Source organism: Cottoperca gobio, chromosome 8 (genome assembly GCF_900634415.1).
Source record: "Cottoperca gobio chromosome 8, fCotGob3.1, whole genome shotgun sequence".
NCBI classification, from domain to species: Eukaryota; Metazoa; Chordata; class Actinopteri; order Perciformes; family Bovichtidae; genus Cottoperca; species Cottoperca gobio.
The window spans coordinates 11,433,410-11,450,208 of record NC_041362.1 but is presented as its reverse complement, the minus strand read 5'-3'; the positions used below and the strand labels follow the sequence as shown (position 1 = coordinate 11,450,208).

The 16,799-nt window shown below is 40.8% G+C and overlaps 1 protein-coding gene across 1 annotated transcript; it reads right to left on the bottom strand.

Annotated features, from left to right (window-relative positions):
- Window positions 1-813: 813 nt before the first annotated feature.
- cacng4b (calcium channel, voltage-dependent, gamma subunit 4b) lies at window positions 814-16,640 on the bottom strand. Its single transcript, XM_029438628.1, has 4 exons — window positions 16,007-16,640; window positions 5,779-5,862; window positions 4,542-4,682; window positions 814-3,839 (listed from the first exon to the last, which is right to left on the bottom strand). The coding sequence occupies exons 1-4, from the start codon at window positions 16,227-16,229 to the stop codon at window positions 3,313-3,315; spliced, it is 975 nt and encodes a 324-aa protein (XP_029294488.1). The 5' UTR covers window positions 16,230-16,640; the 3' UTR covers window positions 814-3,312.
- Window positions 16,641-16,799: the final 159 nt, after the last annotated feature.

Genomic DNA, 16,799 nt, shown 5'->3' with positions numbered 1-16,799 from the left:
TGCAGCAAAACTGCCTTTTCTCCCAGAGGAGGAGGATGTGAGAGCAACCGCTTGTCTCTAAGTGTGTAATAATAGTGTTTTTTGGAACAGCCTGTTTTTCTGGGTGACCCTATGACCTGCTTCATTTGCTCACGGTCCCCTGGTAACTGCGGACATGGATGACAGCATCTGGAGGAATCTCTGACAACATCACCAAAATATCACCCTCAAAATGTTCAGTACCAGAACTGTTAGAGGAAGGCCAGAAACATACAAAATCACTTCTGCTGAAATCAGGACTGACACATCTAAACTCCGCAGTGATTACATTCAATTACGGCTGCCAGCCTCCCTGTCAGAATTTTTATTCCAGGATGAAAAACAACCTTAACTGAGGCTAATTTTATCCATAACAGAATAGATTGCACAGCCTTCAAAGGGACCCGACTGTATTCATTTGCTAATGACAGGGAATATTACTCCAGCTAAATTAGATTGCCCATGCCCTGAGGCCATTTCTATGAGGGTCATGTTAATATTCCTCTCTAAAACAACGGGATCGGTTACCGTACACGTCCTCATTCATTTGACCTGTTCAGCAAAACCTTCGGCCGTCGATCAACATGAAGCAAAGGTTAGGTGATGTGGGACGGTGAATTGAGAGATAATTAGAGCAGATTGAAAAAAAAATTTAATTAGGTGGAAATTACAAGGGGCTGATGTAGCTGTTGTACTGCAACATCAGACATCACCATCAAAAGATAATTTCCCCAGCTAGACAAACAGCTCCTCTTTTACCAAATTGAAATCTCACCAGCATAATTACACATATCAGACAGGGAAATGTAGTTTTTATTTTGTTATATAGAGCACCCCATACCTTACTGTAGAGACGTGTGGTACTGAACTATGCAAACCGCAACCACAATAAATGTGATATTCAGCTTTTGTATAAGGTTCATAGCTGCATATTGAATACTGTATTGGTTAGAAGCCTTCATTCTGCCTCACACAGCCACTAGCATGGCTATAGTCTCTTATCTTGTTAAAAATAAATCACCACTAAAGCACAACAATATAACCCTGATTTAGTTTATTTGTCTATGTACAGTAAGTATGTTTTGGGTTGTAACAAAAATCGATAATGAGAAAAACAATCTAATTCAGATAAAATAAAATAAAAAAATTTGATTGGAACAATAAAAGCAGGAAATACAGTATATTATAAACAAAACAAAGGCACTCTTCCATCCTATATAAAATAATGAAATACTTTTGCAATAGCGATGATATTCCAGTAAGTTTCTTTCACTGTTAGTATACAACTCGTCCAATTAGAAATGGTTAATCGTTAATTTCATGAAAGAAATAATTGAGAATGTGCTTATTTCACACCAATAGCAACCCATAAATCAATATTCACATTCAGTAAAGTACAGCTGCTGCATACACATGGCATAGAAAATAATAGCATATTTACAGTACGTCACATTACCAGACAGAATATTCAATAGATTCACTTTTATTTTACTGATAAAAGAAAAAGCCTGAATATAAAATCTTAAATATAATTATATCAAGGCATCATTATTGGGACATTGTTCTGTAAAATAATGCTTTGAATCCTCTGTTGCACATTCAATGTTTTGTTTTTTTATTGTACTTTTATATACAGCTTTACCCAGTTTTACATTACAAACAAACACATTTTAATTTTTCCCCAAACTGTAATATAAAAGTGTAATATCTACACTCAGGATGGATCATAGTAATGGCTTTCTTTTACATGAGCGAAGATTGGCAGTGGTATCTCTAATGGGATATCAAACACTTTGTGGTTGAGTGAGCTCGCTTGCCAAACCAAAACCAACTGAATAGCCCTAAGACTGAAAAACCCCACCCCAGCTGGTTCTTGAAGCAAGCTCAAGCAAACACTCACAGCATTTACAAAGAACAGTAATGGCATTTTTTCCCCAAATGATTTTCACCAGGTTTATCTTTATCACTGGTCCGTTTCCCAGCACTGCCACAAAGCAGGGAGAGGACCTCAAAAGTGTTCATCCCTGCCACAACAACACAGTATTTCCTGAGAGAACTAAAAGAAAGAGCAGTGATGGACGTGCAGGACGACAGTACACACACAACCACACGTCGGGTTATTAGAGCCAAATCCTCCAGGGACGCCTTCGCAGACAGCTTCCTCTGCTTCTGTTTGTTCGACATGGGAGGGGGAGGGTGGGGGGCAGATGGACTCACAGGCGGTGTGAAAGACAGACAAGAATTCTCCGCCTGGCGCCGATCCTTATCCATTAAACACTCTGAATGTTTTCCTTCAGAGCGAAAGGAAGTCCTGACCTGTGCTGTTTTCACAGTTCTGGGCACGCCCTTTTTGTCAGCTGCTCCGATCTTGTTACAGGCACGTATACAATGTCACATCCATCAGGGGGGTGTGATAGAAGGATGGCTGACTGATACGGAAGAAAAGGGGCCATTGAAGAGAGGTGCTCCACTGACAAAGCGGACTTTTTTTTTTGACTGACAAATCTCAGAGAAGAATAGGATAAAGGATAAGACGTTCGAGGGAGACAAAACTTTTCATATTGTTTTGAGGACTGGATGATCGACTTGTACAATCTACTAAAACTACTAAACATCCAATACATTACAACTCAGCAAGTCAATCATTTGTGAAGACACTGGCTCCTCAAACCATACTCTCATGAAAATATGTTTTGAATTTGAGTTTGTTTAAAAGGCCATACATTATCCTAAAGGACAGTACTAAGAGAAAAAGAGCCCCAGTTGTCTCTTTCAGATATGTGATTAGAGTACAAGGGAAGACCAAAGTGGTTAGGAGGACACAATACAAACTTTGGATAAGGGTCCACACTTTATAGCAACTGCACACACAAATAGAACACTTTGGAGTACATTTCATTTAGCACCTTGTTGAATAATTTACAGCTAGCAAACTGCTGATTGGCAAATGTCAACCCTCAATGTATAGTAACTATTACACAACAAGGGTTGTTATCAACACGCTGCTCATTTAAGCATTTCGACGGTTGAAAGATTTCCAACCAATTTCGAGTCAGCTACAGCATAGACTACCTCTATTCTGCTTTGAAGATCTATATAAAGCAGATTAATGGTTTCTGATAATTGGCTCATCTTCCACCTAGCTGACTGTCCTCTTCTCTTTTCAAAAAAGACAGTCACTGCGAAAACTGCGCCTCTAAGATGGCAGGCTATCACAAGCACTCGGGCTCCAACAGATTAGCCCACTGATGTTTATCCACTTTCAGGTGAACCTCGAACTCAGCAACATGCTTCTCACACCGGCGTGGTCCTGCGATTCACCCCGTCCTTTAAATCATTGGGGAAACAGTTATGGACCTGGAGGAACTCAGCGGCCGCCTCGTGTTCGGGGCTATACGTGTTGTCCGTCATACTGTCCCTCGCCAGGGCGTACATGGACAGCTCGTCCAGGGGCCCACTGGAAGATGGCATCCCCTTCAGACCGACCATAGGCGAGTTCTCCCGCGACGCCTCCGTCGAATGAGAGCTGGCGTGCGATGTCCGCCGGCGGTAGCGGAAGCTCGGTATCCTCGAGTACGGGGAAGAGGAAGAGAGTGAACGGATGAAGTCGCGCCGCGCCTTCCAGCGAACTTCCTTGTTTTTCTCAATGTAGATGTTGATGGCAAGGACAGCCACAGTTTCGGCCACGATGAAGGAGAGGGCGCCAAAGTAGAACGACCAGCCGTAGGAGTAAGTGTACTTCTTGTCATCGTCGCGTTTATCACTGGGGTCTCCTGCATTGCTTGAGATGTAGACGATTATGCCAATTATGTTGCTCAGACCTGATTAACAAGAAACAGAAACAAGAAGTAGAAACAGGAAAAAGGGAAGGCCATGAATTGATTATTGAACGGGCCTAACGGGCACAGGCCCGGGGCCCAAACTGTAAGGGGCCTTCACCTTCATTATATTCAAAGAGACACGAACCAAAAAGAAATATAAAACAGCTACAAAGAGACACGAAAAGACTACAAAGAGCCCAAGAAACAGAAACAGAAAGCTGCAAAACAGCTGCAAAGAGACACCAAGAAACCAATATGAAAGGGGGCAAAACAACCACAAAGAGACTCAAAACCACAGAGAAAAACAAACTACAAAAAGACCAAAACAATATCTTTCAAAGGGAGACAAAACAACTTATTTGAGACCACACAGAGACACAAAATGACTATGGGGCGTAACTTTAACAATGATGGAACCTCCCACTGTGTAAAGTTGTTCATCAGTCAGTGATTACAAGACTCCCTTCCCTACCGAGACTCTTAATAACATGTGTCCTCATCACTTGTGTATGAGGTGCGTGACGAAATATGATCCTGCCCTTCCACGGGGAATGAAGTTAATCTTTATTATTGCTCCTCTGATGAAGTACAATAGGTGATTAGAGGTGCCACGTCACGCCTTTGTTCATTATAAACCCCCCAGCCCTTACGTGATTGCTGCTCGCTGGGAGTATGGGTGACAAGTGTAATCCTGCAGCTCACCTGCAGCTACAAAGAGAATGCCTGCGCTGAGGAGGACGTTGTTTGTCTTGTTTTGAACTCGGCCCACCCCAACACACAGCCCACCGAGCATCAACAGAATGGTGCTGAGGATGGGGAACACGCTGGAGGCACGGACTATACCTGCAGAGATGAAGGAGGAAGGACATGACATGATTAATAATTGGGTTAGTAAACACAATTTTTTGACCAATATTTGATTGGACAATAGGGAGACCAGTTTGTAAAAGATGAATACAAATGAACAAATCAATCCACCACCCAACAGATCGAATTGTCAGGCAGATTGTCAAGATACCGAAATATAAAAACAAATAGATTAATCCATTTTTGCAATCTTGCAATTTTACTTTGAGGACAAAGCTTTGCTAATCAGCTACAGGATGTAGCAAGATCTCTCACTGACCATCACCGTCCCAATTTTCTAAGGATGGATGAGCTTATTCAACTGCAAGGTCTTTTATTACGCCATCCTTTGGAGTTTGGACCAAATTCTAATAAATCTTCTTTGTACTTCTCCACATATTAGGCAGATACTGAATTGGCTTTGCCCTAAATGAAGGTCCTTTGCTGATTGAATATCTAAATGTTATATCAAACTAATCACAATCTATGTATGAGTCTTGTCTTTATCATTTGTAACAAGCTTTCACAGAAAAATAGCTTGGTGGTGCATGTAAGAGAAAGAAAAAGTTATGTAAGGGGAAAATGTAAACTGCTGATTCTACACCAGCATCACTCAAAGTAATTTAGAAAAACAAACTATAGGGTGCTTGCACTACAAATGGCACAGTATTGTTCACGCCTTTTATAGAGAACGCTTTTAATTCATAATTTAAAAAATGATAATGAGCTTCTTTTCCTTCTGTTTGAGCTCCATGACTGAAACCACAGTGTCATCTTTTGTGAGGTTGGAGCTAATTGATTAGCAAGTAAGGGACATTTTATTAAAGTATGACAGTCAACGTCAAATCATTTGTAAGAAAGGACTTCCAAACAGAAAATATAAATATATATCATTCATTGTTTACAGGCTGTCACACTTATCTGCTCACTTTCTCTGCCTTTTTGCATTTTATTAGTCTCTAAATAAAAGTGTTGTCTGTTTGGAGACTGCTCTGAGAGCCAAATAATAAGACGCTGAAGGTCAGTGGACTTCCTGCATGCCCTTACAAAAAAAGGAAAGGCCAGACAAAGAGGAAGAGTGAAGAGTACTTACGCAGCAGGTATTCAGAGCTGTCTGTGTCGTAGTCATTGTCGTCAGGAAAATGGTTGATTCTGAAACAGCTGCCTTGATTGATGCCTGCAGGACAAAGAGAAAGAGTCCTCATATAAATAATAGTCCACAAGCTGCTATAACATTAGGAGGACTCTTCAACCAACAAATAGGATCATGAATATATGCATTCATCTTCTTTTGAGGCAAGCTGAAGCTAAACCGGGTTTATTTGATGCTTGGGGGTTAGACTCTTATTTGCAAATTCATCAAACTCCAGTAGGTTTCAGCTGGTTGAAGGATGTGTGGGTGCAGGAGTCAGAGCCACAGCTTCTCCCTATAACAGCAATCTGCTTTTGTCAAACTGTGTCCACTGGAGTAAGACGCTCCCGTGCTCTTTTCGTCTGATAAAAGAGAAAGGAGTGTGAATCACTTCTCGGTTATTTTTCATGTCTCAACAGTGCTGCTTCTTGAGAAACAAGAGACAACAGGAGAAGCAGGACGTGGAAAGGGAAACAACACCATTGTTTTTCTTTTCGTGGTGTACTGGATAAACTGGATCTATACACATGCAACATGTTCTCTAGGATTATGTCATTACCCTAGCCATGGTTTTCACCTCCAATAATCAATGAGACTTGACCTTTGACTTAACTAACTAAAGATCACAGCTCAATGCACACATATCGGAGGAAGAAAGCCAACGTGAGGAGGGGTACGTGTTTGTGTGTTTAGGGGATCAGTGCATTCGCTATATGGTCGTGGGATTAAGACAGCGTTGCCCAGAAGGATTTGATGGCTTGTGGAGCGTGTCCAAATCCAGCTCAGGTGAATGGTTGAGTGCCGCGAGGAACAAGACGCCTATTTGAACAACAAAAGACAGAGTGCTGGAAGCTTTTAATGCCAAGGTGAGTTACAAGGGGAGATTGTAGTAGAGAGAGAGAGAGAGAGAGAGAGAGAGAGAGAGAGAGAGAGAGAGAGAGAGAGAGAGAGAGAGAGAGAGAAACCTGTAGCCGTAATTGTGCAGGATTATAAACAACATCTTGTCGAGAGAGAAAAGAGGTTGTGGTGGGGTAAATGGATGCGTTCAGTGGAGTGGTGGTAATGCTGGGAGCTCTTTGGCTCATTCAGCATTGGCTGTGAATACCCTCACCACTTTAGTTATTTTGCAAATGATACCCACAGAATCAACGGTAGGCTGTGCTGTGATTAACTTTTGCATATTGTTACATAAGCATATCCATGTTTTTGTGTGAATTATGTGTTCATGTGCTTATCTTCGCATTTGTCTGCATCCCAGAGGGAAAGCAAGTGACCGCCAGCCTTAGTTACTGTTGCTACGCCTATCAAGCATTCGGTTCTCGCGCAGCACATCATGTATTTCACTCTGATAGTGGTGGCAAATCTCCCACTTGAAATGAGACTTTGATTTCACATTAAGAGCGACAAAAGCAGGCTTCATATTTCTAATCGGTGACTGACGATTTTGCTAAAATGACAACTATTGCTGGAAGATTCATCAGCTAAAGCTAATCTGCTAATTAAGCTAATGTTAGCTGCATGACGTCTCCCTGTGGGCTTACTCTTTTCCCCCAGCTAACTTGTATTAAAAAAACTACTCTGTAACGAAGGTCTGTAGTATTAATGAAACTGAATTGTCAATTACTTTTCTAGGTAAACGTATTTTCTAAATATCACAAATACATTTCTAATTATAGTCTGTGGAAATCCGCGAAGGGAGGACAAACACGGGACTTTAAACCGGGAGTTTCAATTTCAACTATTTTTATTCATGCCCATAAGTTAAATAATGTAACAAACTTGCTTATTTTAAGCCAAATCATGATGTTTTACTCAAACTAACCAAGTAGTTTTGTTGCCTAAACATAAACCCATTGCTGGGTTTTTGTTTTGTTACAATTTACAACGTTAACCACGTGTTTAAAACTACGACCGCACGTTGCCCTCCAAGCGTGATTCAAAATGCAGTGTAGTTGTATGAGAACGTAATTTTGTAGGAGACAAGGTTGGTAATATGCACTTGACAGATACACATATGGTATTGTGCTAAAACAAACTGACGTTAAAGCTGCATGTACCAGGTAAGTAAATAAACAAACAAAGTGCATTGCTCTTGTATTGCAGTGTGGAGCTATTTCGTCATAGTATTATAGGTATGAGAAGAAACAATGTAAGATTTCTTCATTCTAACATAGCCCTGTTTGGCTGCTTAACTTATTTGTTCGTCATTTCAAAGTGAATGTGTCATTTATTTGGTAATGAGTTAGTCAGCCGGACATAACAACAAGTGTAGCTTATGTTAAAGCAGATACATGTAAACACACTTTTTAATCCATTTGTTACATGTTTTCCCTTCTGTGTTAGACTCTTTAAACACAAAGTATCTTTAAGCCCCATGTACATTACCATGTCATGTGAAGATGATAGGACTATCACTGTTTGAAGGAAGTGGTGTTTGAAGGAAGTGATGTTTGAAGGAAATGGCGGGCTGTCGAGGATTTTTATTGCGCCTGTACATGTACATTTTTGAATTCTGAAAAAAAAAAATATATATATATTATCTTTTTGGAAAGCTTTGAATCTCGTCTATTTTAATATGGAGATGAAAATCACAACAGCGGTACAATCAGCTCCTCAAACTAGCAAGTACACTCACAATATTTTGAGAAAGACGCTCATAAGCCATTGCCAGATGTCCACACGTTTGTCTCCGGTAAAAAGATATCCACTGTGAACATCGTCACATCGATAAAAGTCCATGAACAGGTGTTGCAATCTGTGAAATCAGCTGATCGATTTTTACATTGTGTGATCATAAACTTAAGCGTCATAACTTAATATCTTGTGCGCTCATCACGATTCAGACACGTCCTGGTCTTAGCGCGGGCTCTCAGCATTAGATTGACACTTCATTTGAGCCAATCGGAGCTTCGATGGGTTTTTTACAACCTTCATGAGCCAATGAGTGTCAACTTGATAAGAAAGTGCCCACCAACTTCTTTTGTTACAAACTGACCCTGGAACAGCTCAGCGTCCTGGTGGCGCGCGCATCGTATAGACAATGAACGCCTCGTTCGTTAGATGCGTCACTTCCCATGGTTTGTTTTTTCAAAATAACATTTATTTTCCAAATTATATTTATTATTTATTGTTCAGAAGAAAATACAAAAAAAAACATACAAATATTAGAAAGAAATATGTGTTTATACTTCACTTACTCTGTGTGATCACTACTAACAGGGAATATGGGTATATAATAGTTATTTATAAATAAATACAAATAATATTTATTAATAAATATTATAATATGTACAGTACATGTACATATTGCACAGTTGGTGTACGCCTGGTGTTACTCTTAGAAAAACCTGTCGAATAAATTAAGTTTTTATCCCTTTTTATCTGAAATTGGAAGTTTTACTTCATAACACTTGGTTCTATGTTTTTATTGTGTTTTCCAGTCCATACCTACCAGCTATAGCCATCTTCAGGCATCTTTTTCAACAACAAACTTCAGGCGGAGTGTATTTTCTTCAAATTCAGTATATTCAGGCCACTATTACTCAGTGCCAGAAGCACTTGGAGTGATTATTCAATGTTTTTGCAAGAACAAAAAGAGAGTTATCTTTTGAATGAGACCAAAATCATGCAGCTGGTGCAAATGGTTGAAGAGCCGCTTTCAATTTACTTTGGGTAGATAGATATAGATAGATAGATAGATAGATAGATAGATAGATAGATAGATAGATAGATAGATAGATAGATAGATAGATAGATAGATAGATAGATAGATAGATAGATAGATAGATAGATAGATAGATAGACAGACAGACAGACAGACAGATAGATAGATAGATAGATAGATAGATAGATAGATAGATAGATAGATAGATAGATAGATAGATAGATAGATAGATAGATAGATAGATAGATAGATAGATAGATAGATAGATAGATAGATAGATAGATAGATAGGTGGGTGGGTGGGTGGGTGGATAGATAGATAGACAGACAGACAGACAGACAGACAGACAGACAGACAGATAGATAGATTCAGGTATGTCAGTTTGTAGGTATTTTCAGGTAAAGTCCCCCACCCCTTAAGAGGTTAAGCCTTGCCTTCCTCTGTAAGGAATAAAGACTTCAGTTCATCCCATCTCAAAAATATAAAGTCCTCTTTTCATCTCTAATGGCCTAACAGGCAGCAGAAATTAGAGCTGACCTTCCACCGTATAAATGTCAACCTTCCCATTAACTGACTGTGTCGGAGACAGACAGACACCTGTCAACTCCATTTCCCATGTGCCAAAGGGTCAAAAGCCACCATTGTCTGTGTCACAGCTTTTAAGGGCACGCCTGCTTCCATTAACTAGATCTGCTGCTTAATAAGGGACATCAAATTAATTAGCACTAAATCAGTCGGAGGAAATGGAGCACAAGTTTCTGTGTCTAGTCACTGACGGGGGAAAAAAAGGGCAGTGGACTATTTTAAGAAGCGATTGTGGTTAGATGAAGAGGATAACAAAAACACAGACACCTTGGCTCTCCTGTTAATTGCTGTGTAAACACTAAATCAGCTGCAGCATCGTGGGCTTGTAGCATATTGTAGACGGGCAAATAAAATTCAATTCAAGGGGTCACTTTGTTCCCACTCCACAGGTGAGAAGGTGGAGGAAGGGTGAGGGGAGGTGTGTATGTGTGTGTGTGCATGTGTGTGTGTGTGTGTGTGTGTGTGTGTGTGTGTGTGTGTGTGTGTGTGTGTGTGTGTGTGTGTGCGTGTGCGTGTGCAGGCTGTAAACTGGACACTTCATGAAATCAAAATAAAGTCTGAGTACTGACTAGGAGGACGGAGGAAGCGGAGATTAAACAAGGGGCAGAAGGTAAAAGGAAATGAAACAACGAAAGTGCAGGGAGCAGAGGAATGATGGATGGAAAATAAGATAATAAGATAGCGGGCCACAATAAAGAGGGACTCCGTCAGAGGAGCAGAGCAGGGAATCAGCAAAAGAGAGAAATCAGGAAAGGTAGAGAGGGAGATAAAGTAACATATTAAATGTGTTTTAAAATGTTGTGCAATAAAGGTTGGGGGACAGTTATGAAACGTAAAAGCTGTCAAACTGAAAAGACTAGTAGAGACAAAGGTTTGTCAGACAGCTGTTCACACATGTAGTGAAAAAGTGCTTATCCACACATTTGGAGGATACTACAAAGTATTTGTATTTTGACGAATTGAGAATTAATCTGACACAGTCACAACATTACATGGGAAATAATGGGTTCCCTGGGAGAGAGTTGCAAAGCCCCATGCTGGGCATCTCCTCCTCTATCTCCATGACAATCACTGTTAGCCTTTAAAAAGATCTTTTACACAAACAATCTTCATAATAATTTAATACTTACCAAATAAGACACGGCGCTTCCCTGGCAAACCCCCTTTGTCACTTAACAGTACATGACTGCCAACACAAACACATGAAAGCACACGGACATGTGTTCAAACACACACACACACACACATATTGTGTTGGAAGCAGCTGCAGTGCCACTGGCAACAGGATGATGCACATCGTCATTACTTTGAATTAACGCTGCTGAGCCAATAAGGGTGCGGCCTCGGTGGAATACACCAATAACATTGTCTCATCGAGCCCAACACCAGACTCCGGTGTGAGTGCAGTGTATCATGACAACGAGCTCCATGAGACGCATGCCCCCACTTCCTAGTTTCCCACACACTTTAATAGCTCTGCAAATAGATTGATGAATAAGCCAATCAGAAGTGACTTTAATATTGCATTTCACTTCAACTGTGTGTAGCCTAAAGTGGGTGATACACTTTCAGTAATGCTACTCATGACAGATCTACAGCAAAAAGGAGGAGAAGCACCATGTTCTGCTTTGTTCTTATCTTCATTGCTTTAAGATCTCTGATGAAGAGTGTGATGACTGACAGGGGAAAGGGCTCTGAGGTTTACAGCAGGTGGGATGATTAGGTTTTATGAAGCTGTAAACAGATAGTGCGCTGTTACTGTCTGGGGCTTCATATGAAATCCAGACATGCCACAAGGCTCACACAGACTTCACATGCATTTATTACTTTGGAAGTGAGGAATTCCAGGGCAGAGTATAACAGCAACTGTGTAATCAAACAAACCCCTAAAAAAAAATTCCCAGCCAAAGTGAGGATGAAAGAAAAGCAATTTAGGCGAAGACATCAGTGATTCAGTGTTGATATGACCGACAGTTGGTTCATTAAATTGTCACCTTGAAGGATTTTTTCCAAACACAGATGGTGTAGAGCTTGGGGTAGAGTGAGCATGTGTATCCACGTTGTTTGAAGATCTCTCGACCCCTACCCCATGTATTGTGTTGTGAAGGCTGGTATGCTTTGTTACTTACTTATAACAATTTACATATGTAATCAATTCTCAATACAATGCTTAAGGTGTTGTTGTCTGAGTGCGGATTAAGACAAAAGATCACTGCAGCCTATAGGTTCTCTCTTACATATTGTATATTTCCCATGTGATTGAAACCTAATATGTTCTCAAAACAATAAGGAGTGACTCAAGAACACAGTGATATGATGTATAAAAAGATATTCTTGTAGTTTCTTATTTCCAGTCTCATTTTACGAATATAAAATGACGAGACTAATAATCTCCGTTGCATACAAACCAAATAACTGTTTAAAAAAGAGATTCCTATCCTGATTGAGAATACTTTATTTTATCCTTGTCCTTTTCCAATGTATCAAGTAGTGATCCAGGTGTTCATCCAAAACACATCTTTTATTAAATAGTTTTGACCAATTGTGTCACCAGTATAGTCCCAAGATATTCAATTAATCTTTTACTTAGGTTTGCAGAAAATGGCCTCAAAGAATGTTAAAGTGATGAAACAACTCAAAGCGAAGAGGAATGTAAAGTTTCCGTATTGAAACAACAGTACTACTTCTGGACAATCAATAGCTCATTTAAATGCAGGCAGTTACTTTTGGTTCTGAAAAATAAAGCCAATGGAGTAGTGCCACTTGTATTCTCTTTAAAACCCCAGCGGATAGCGACTCCTCAGGTTGCAAAACAGAAGTACAATTGTATGGAAGTCTATGAGAAAACGGTTAGGGTTAAATGTTCTTAATGAGTCTTTATGGTCTCAATCCTATGTTGCATGTCCTCTTCAACACAGCATGGTGTTCATTTTGTAAATTATGGTCCCATTTAGAGCAAAATAGACAAAAAAGGCAGGATATGCTTTCGGCTGTGGCTACCTTGTGATTGACAGGCTGCCACCCCGATTTTTTGTCCGGTCTGGGTGCTCTCCGTGTTGGGTCTTAACTGTTACCCTTCCACGGTGTGTTTTTTAGTCGCCTAAAAATGTCTTGTTCTGTAACTTTATTTAAAAGGAGAAAAGAAGAGTAACTAATGCATCCAAAATTAAAAGGGGGTATGGGGTTTGTGGGTATAAGCAGGGTGAAAGAGGGCTCATTAAAAAAGTAGAATGAAGCACATAAAAGAATTATGAGAAGGGACAAGTTCTACATATAAAGAGATTAGAAGAGAGAGAGGAGAGGGGGAGGGAGTGAGTGAGGTGGAAGTGGGGGCCTGCTGGCTAATTAGTGCCCCTGCTTGGCTTCTCAGTTGTCCAGCTTTAATTACAGACATTTGGAGCATGGTGGTAACGGCACCTAAATAAAACCCTCCTCTCAAACAAACACTTCCGCTCTCGCCCCATGCCTCGCCACTCATGCTAACCCACCGCATGCTCGGATGTTTACTGTAAAAATGTACCTGCTAATTGGATTATTTCTCCTCCTCAGAGTTGGTTTTATGTACTCGAGTCACACATAAGCAACAGCCCCTGATACTTTCCCGATTCTGATGCAAATTAGGCGCACTCAGTGCCACCCCGGCCTCACAACATTCATGTGGGAAAACAAGAAGAGCAGAAAAAAAGCAAAACACCTTTTAAGAATTGCATGAATGAGGGTTGTGCTGACCTCACTGTAAACTAGCCTCATGTGATTTATTCTTGCCTGCACCTTAAATGTCACGCAGGCCTTCTGGAGATCAGGTGACGCCTGAGGGCGACTAGAAGCACTACAACACTTCTACAGTATGTGTCTTACAGCAATGTGTTGTCGCTGTTCAGCCAAACATGGTGATGTTTTCCCCCAGTAGCTGTCATACATACAGAGCCATCCCCGTCCATAACCCAGTGTGTTTGTCATTGTGACTGGAGGAGTGCGTGTGTGTGTGTGTGTGTGTGTGTGTGTGTGTGTGTGTGTGTGTGTGTGTGTGTGTGTGTGTGTGTGTGTGTGTGTGTGTGTGTGTGTGTGTGGAGGGGGGGTCTTCCTCCCTTGTCTTCTCCTCTATACTTATGAGTCTCCATGACAACACGGCCAGCGTCCAGCAGCTTGTAGTTTAAAGCAGAGGCACGGAGGTGAGACGATCAGCACTGTATATGATAGGCTGGTCTTTCCTTCTTGCAAATTCTGCATTCAAAGCGAAGTCTCTGAGCCCCAACCTCATCAACAGCAATTTAGTCTCTACTGTTAATAATCCACCTTCAATATTTACTTCAAAGCACTGATGGGAAATTATGTTTGAAATAATAGTTGGCTGGCAATTGAATTTTATTCTTTTATCTTGGGGTCTCAGAGGATATATTGCACACTGTGAGTCTTTCCACATCACAGACAGGTGCCAAGACAAGTATGCGTCTTAGTAAACTGTAAAGTGTCATAACACACCAGGAAGTGCTTCACATGTGTCTGAAGCGTTCAATACAGGATGAGCCCAGACACAGTTTAATCATTAATGAAGCTGATGACATTAAGTCTTTACAATGGAGTACAAGCCAAAGCACCTGAGAGAGGCACCTGATTTGACATCGAAACAGAGTTTTTTATTTTTACAAATGCAATAAAAGTGTCTAGTGTCCAGGCAAAACGTTTTATTTTTCTTTATGTAGGACGAAATGTTAAAGACTCAATGTCTTGTCGGGGCTAAGAAACAAAACATAATTACCTTTTTAAAGTGAATAAAGGTCTTGACATCAATATAAACTCTTACATTATCCACACATAAAAATCAACACAGTCAAAAGAAAATGCAAAAAAGGGTGAGAAGGTGTTGTAACTGCAATAATGCTCCAGAAATGACAAAAAAAAGTGTGCTGTGCTTAGGGTGGTAGGTAGGTTCTAATTATAGGCCCTTATTGGCATGCAAACACAAAGCAAAACATGTTTGTGACTGTATTGTGTACATCATGCCAGCAGTGCATTTGAAGATACATTTGGTCAGTTTTGCTGTATTTTCAAATCGTCTCTAAAAAAAATTAATAAGTTATATGAGTTTTGGCTAAATCTGTTTCTATAAATATCTGCATGAGGAAGACATCCAGTCTCATCGACTCACTGATCGATAGCTGAGTCGAGAAGTCAAGGGGTGTCCGGAAGGAAAATGCTCAATGAATGAGCGCCTGTTTTGCTCTGAAGTAAGACGTCGCCTCCTTTCCAAACATCAATTGCGTAAATGATTCAAAAACACTTAAAAAGCATGAAAAGATTCAATTGCAGATGTTACCTCACACATTTATTGTTCTATTTTGCTTGGACATTACGTGAACTCAGAGTCATCTATTTTTAAATCACCGGGCATGTTTCCATAGCAATTTCAGGGATGTTGCCAAGCAACAGCATCGGATACAATGAAGACATGAATGAAAGTAATAAAAGCGCGCACATTTCCCGGCTTAAAAGTGAATGGGCTCTGAGGCGCACCGGCTTGGCATCGCATTATGTTGAAAACTATTACACAGCCGTGTTTATTGTGTGGGCATATGCTTGAACAATGCGATGTAACAGTTGGCAGACGGCTTTAGTTGAGCGTTTAGCTGGACACCGGCCGCTTTTTTCTTGTTAATCTGCTGCTTCAGCGGTGTAAAAACCCGTATGTGTCTGAGTTATAACCTCTAAAAGTTGTTCCACCTCTATGATATTTTTCTTATTGTGTTTCCATCTCCTGATTAAGACATGTTTGCGTGCGTAAAGGGAGTGCGTCCTTTTGTGCGCACTGAGAAACAAAAGACTTCTCCTCACAAAATTCAAACATTTTTTTGTACGAAAATAACAAGGAACCGTGCAGTGGTAAATTGCCATGCAGAGCCATCCATATGTTAATTGAAAGTAGATTTAGGGCAGGCTTACCTTCAATACAGCAGATTCTCCACAGCCCGGAGTGGGTGAGATCGCCCTTCTTAGTTTTGGGCTGCGACTGAGCCTCGTCTGTGCTCGCATTGGTGCTGTTGCAGATGTACGCCCGCGAATAGAGCCAGTAGTCCGTGCCGATGGCAATGGTCATTAGGCTGAAGGCAGCAAAAGCCCCTACGGTGGCCAGCAGCGTTTGAACTCCACGGTCACACCAAGCCATGGCGCTTCATACTAGTCCACACTCTCACCGGTCCAACATGCGCTCACCGGAGCGCGTCAGGGCGCGGATGCTTTGGTCATACTTTTAGGTTTAGGTGCGTCCACTCTCTCTGCTCCTCGGCAAATAAGTATAGCCCATAAATAGAAAAAGAAGAAGAAGTAGAAATATTGTCTGAAACGCTCACCTGATGCTCAAAACCAACTGGTTGCAGCTGTGAATACAAGAGGACACCAGTTGTGCCCACACCGGAGGCTCCGCACAGTTTTAAAGCGCGCCGGGCAGCACGACCGCAACATCGTGTACACATTTACAACACTTCAAACCTCCTCACCACTTCAGTATTCTGTTTTCCCCCTTTAACCTTGCCTCAAAACAATTTCCTCTGTTCCTACACAGACTACGCCTCTGTTAAAACCCATTGCCAAAGAGGAATACGTCAATGGCTCCAAAGTGAGACCCCACCCTCACCAAATCTAACCAATGAAGGTGCTGTTGAATAAATAAAGTGACAAAGAAAAACTCCCTGAGACATTACAATTTACAATTGGATCACTAATGTTTGTTTGTAAT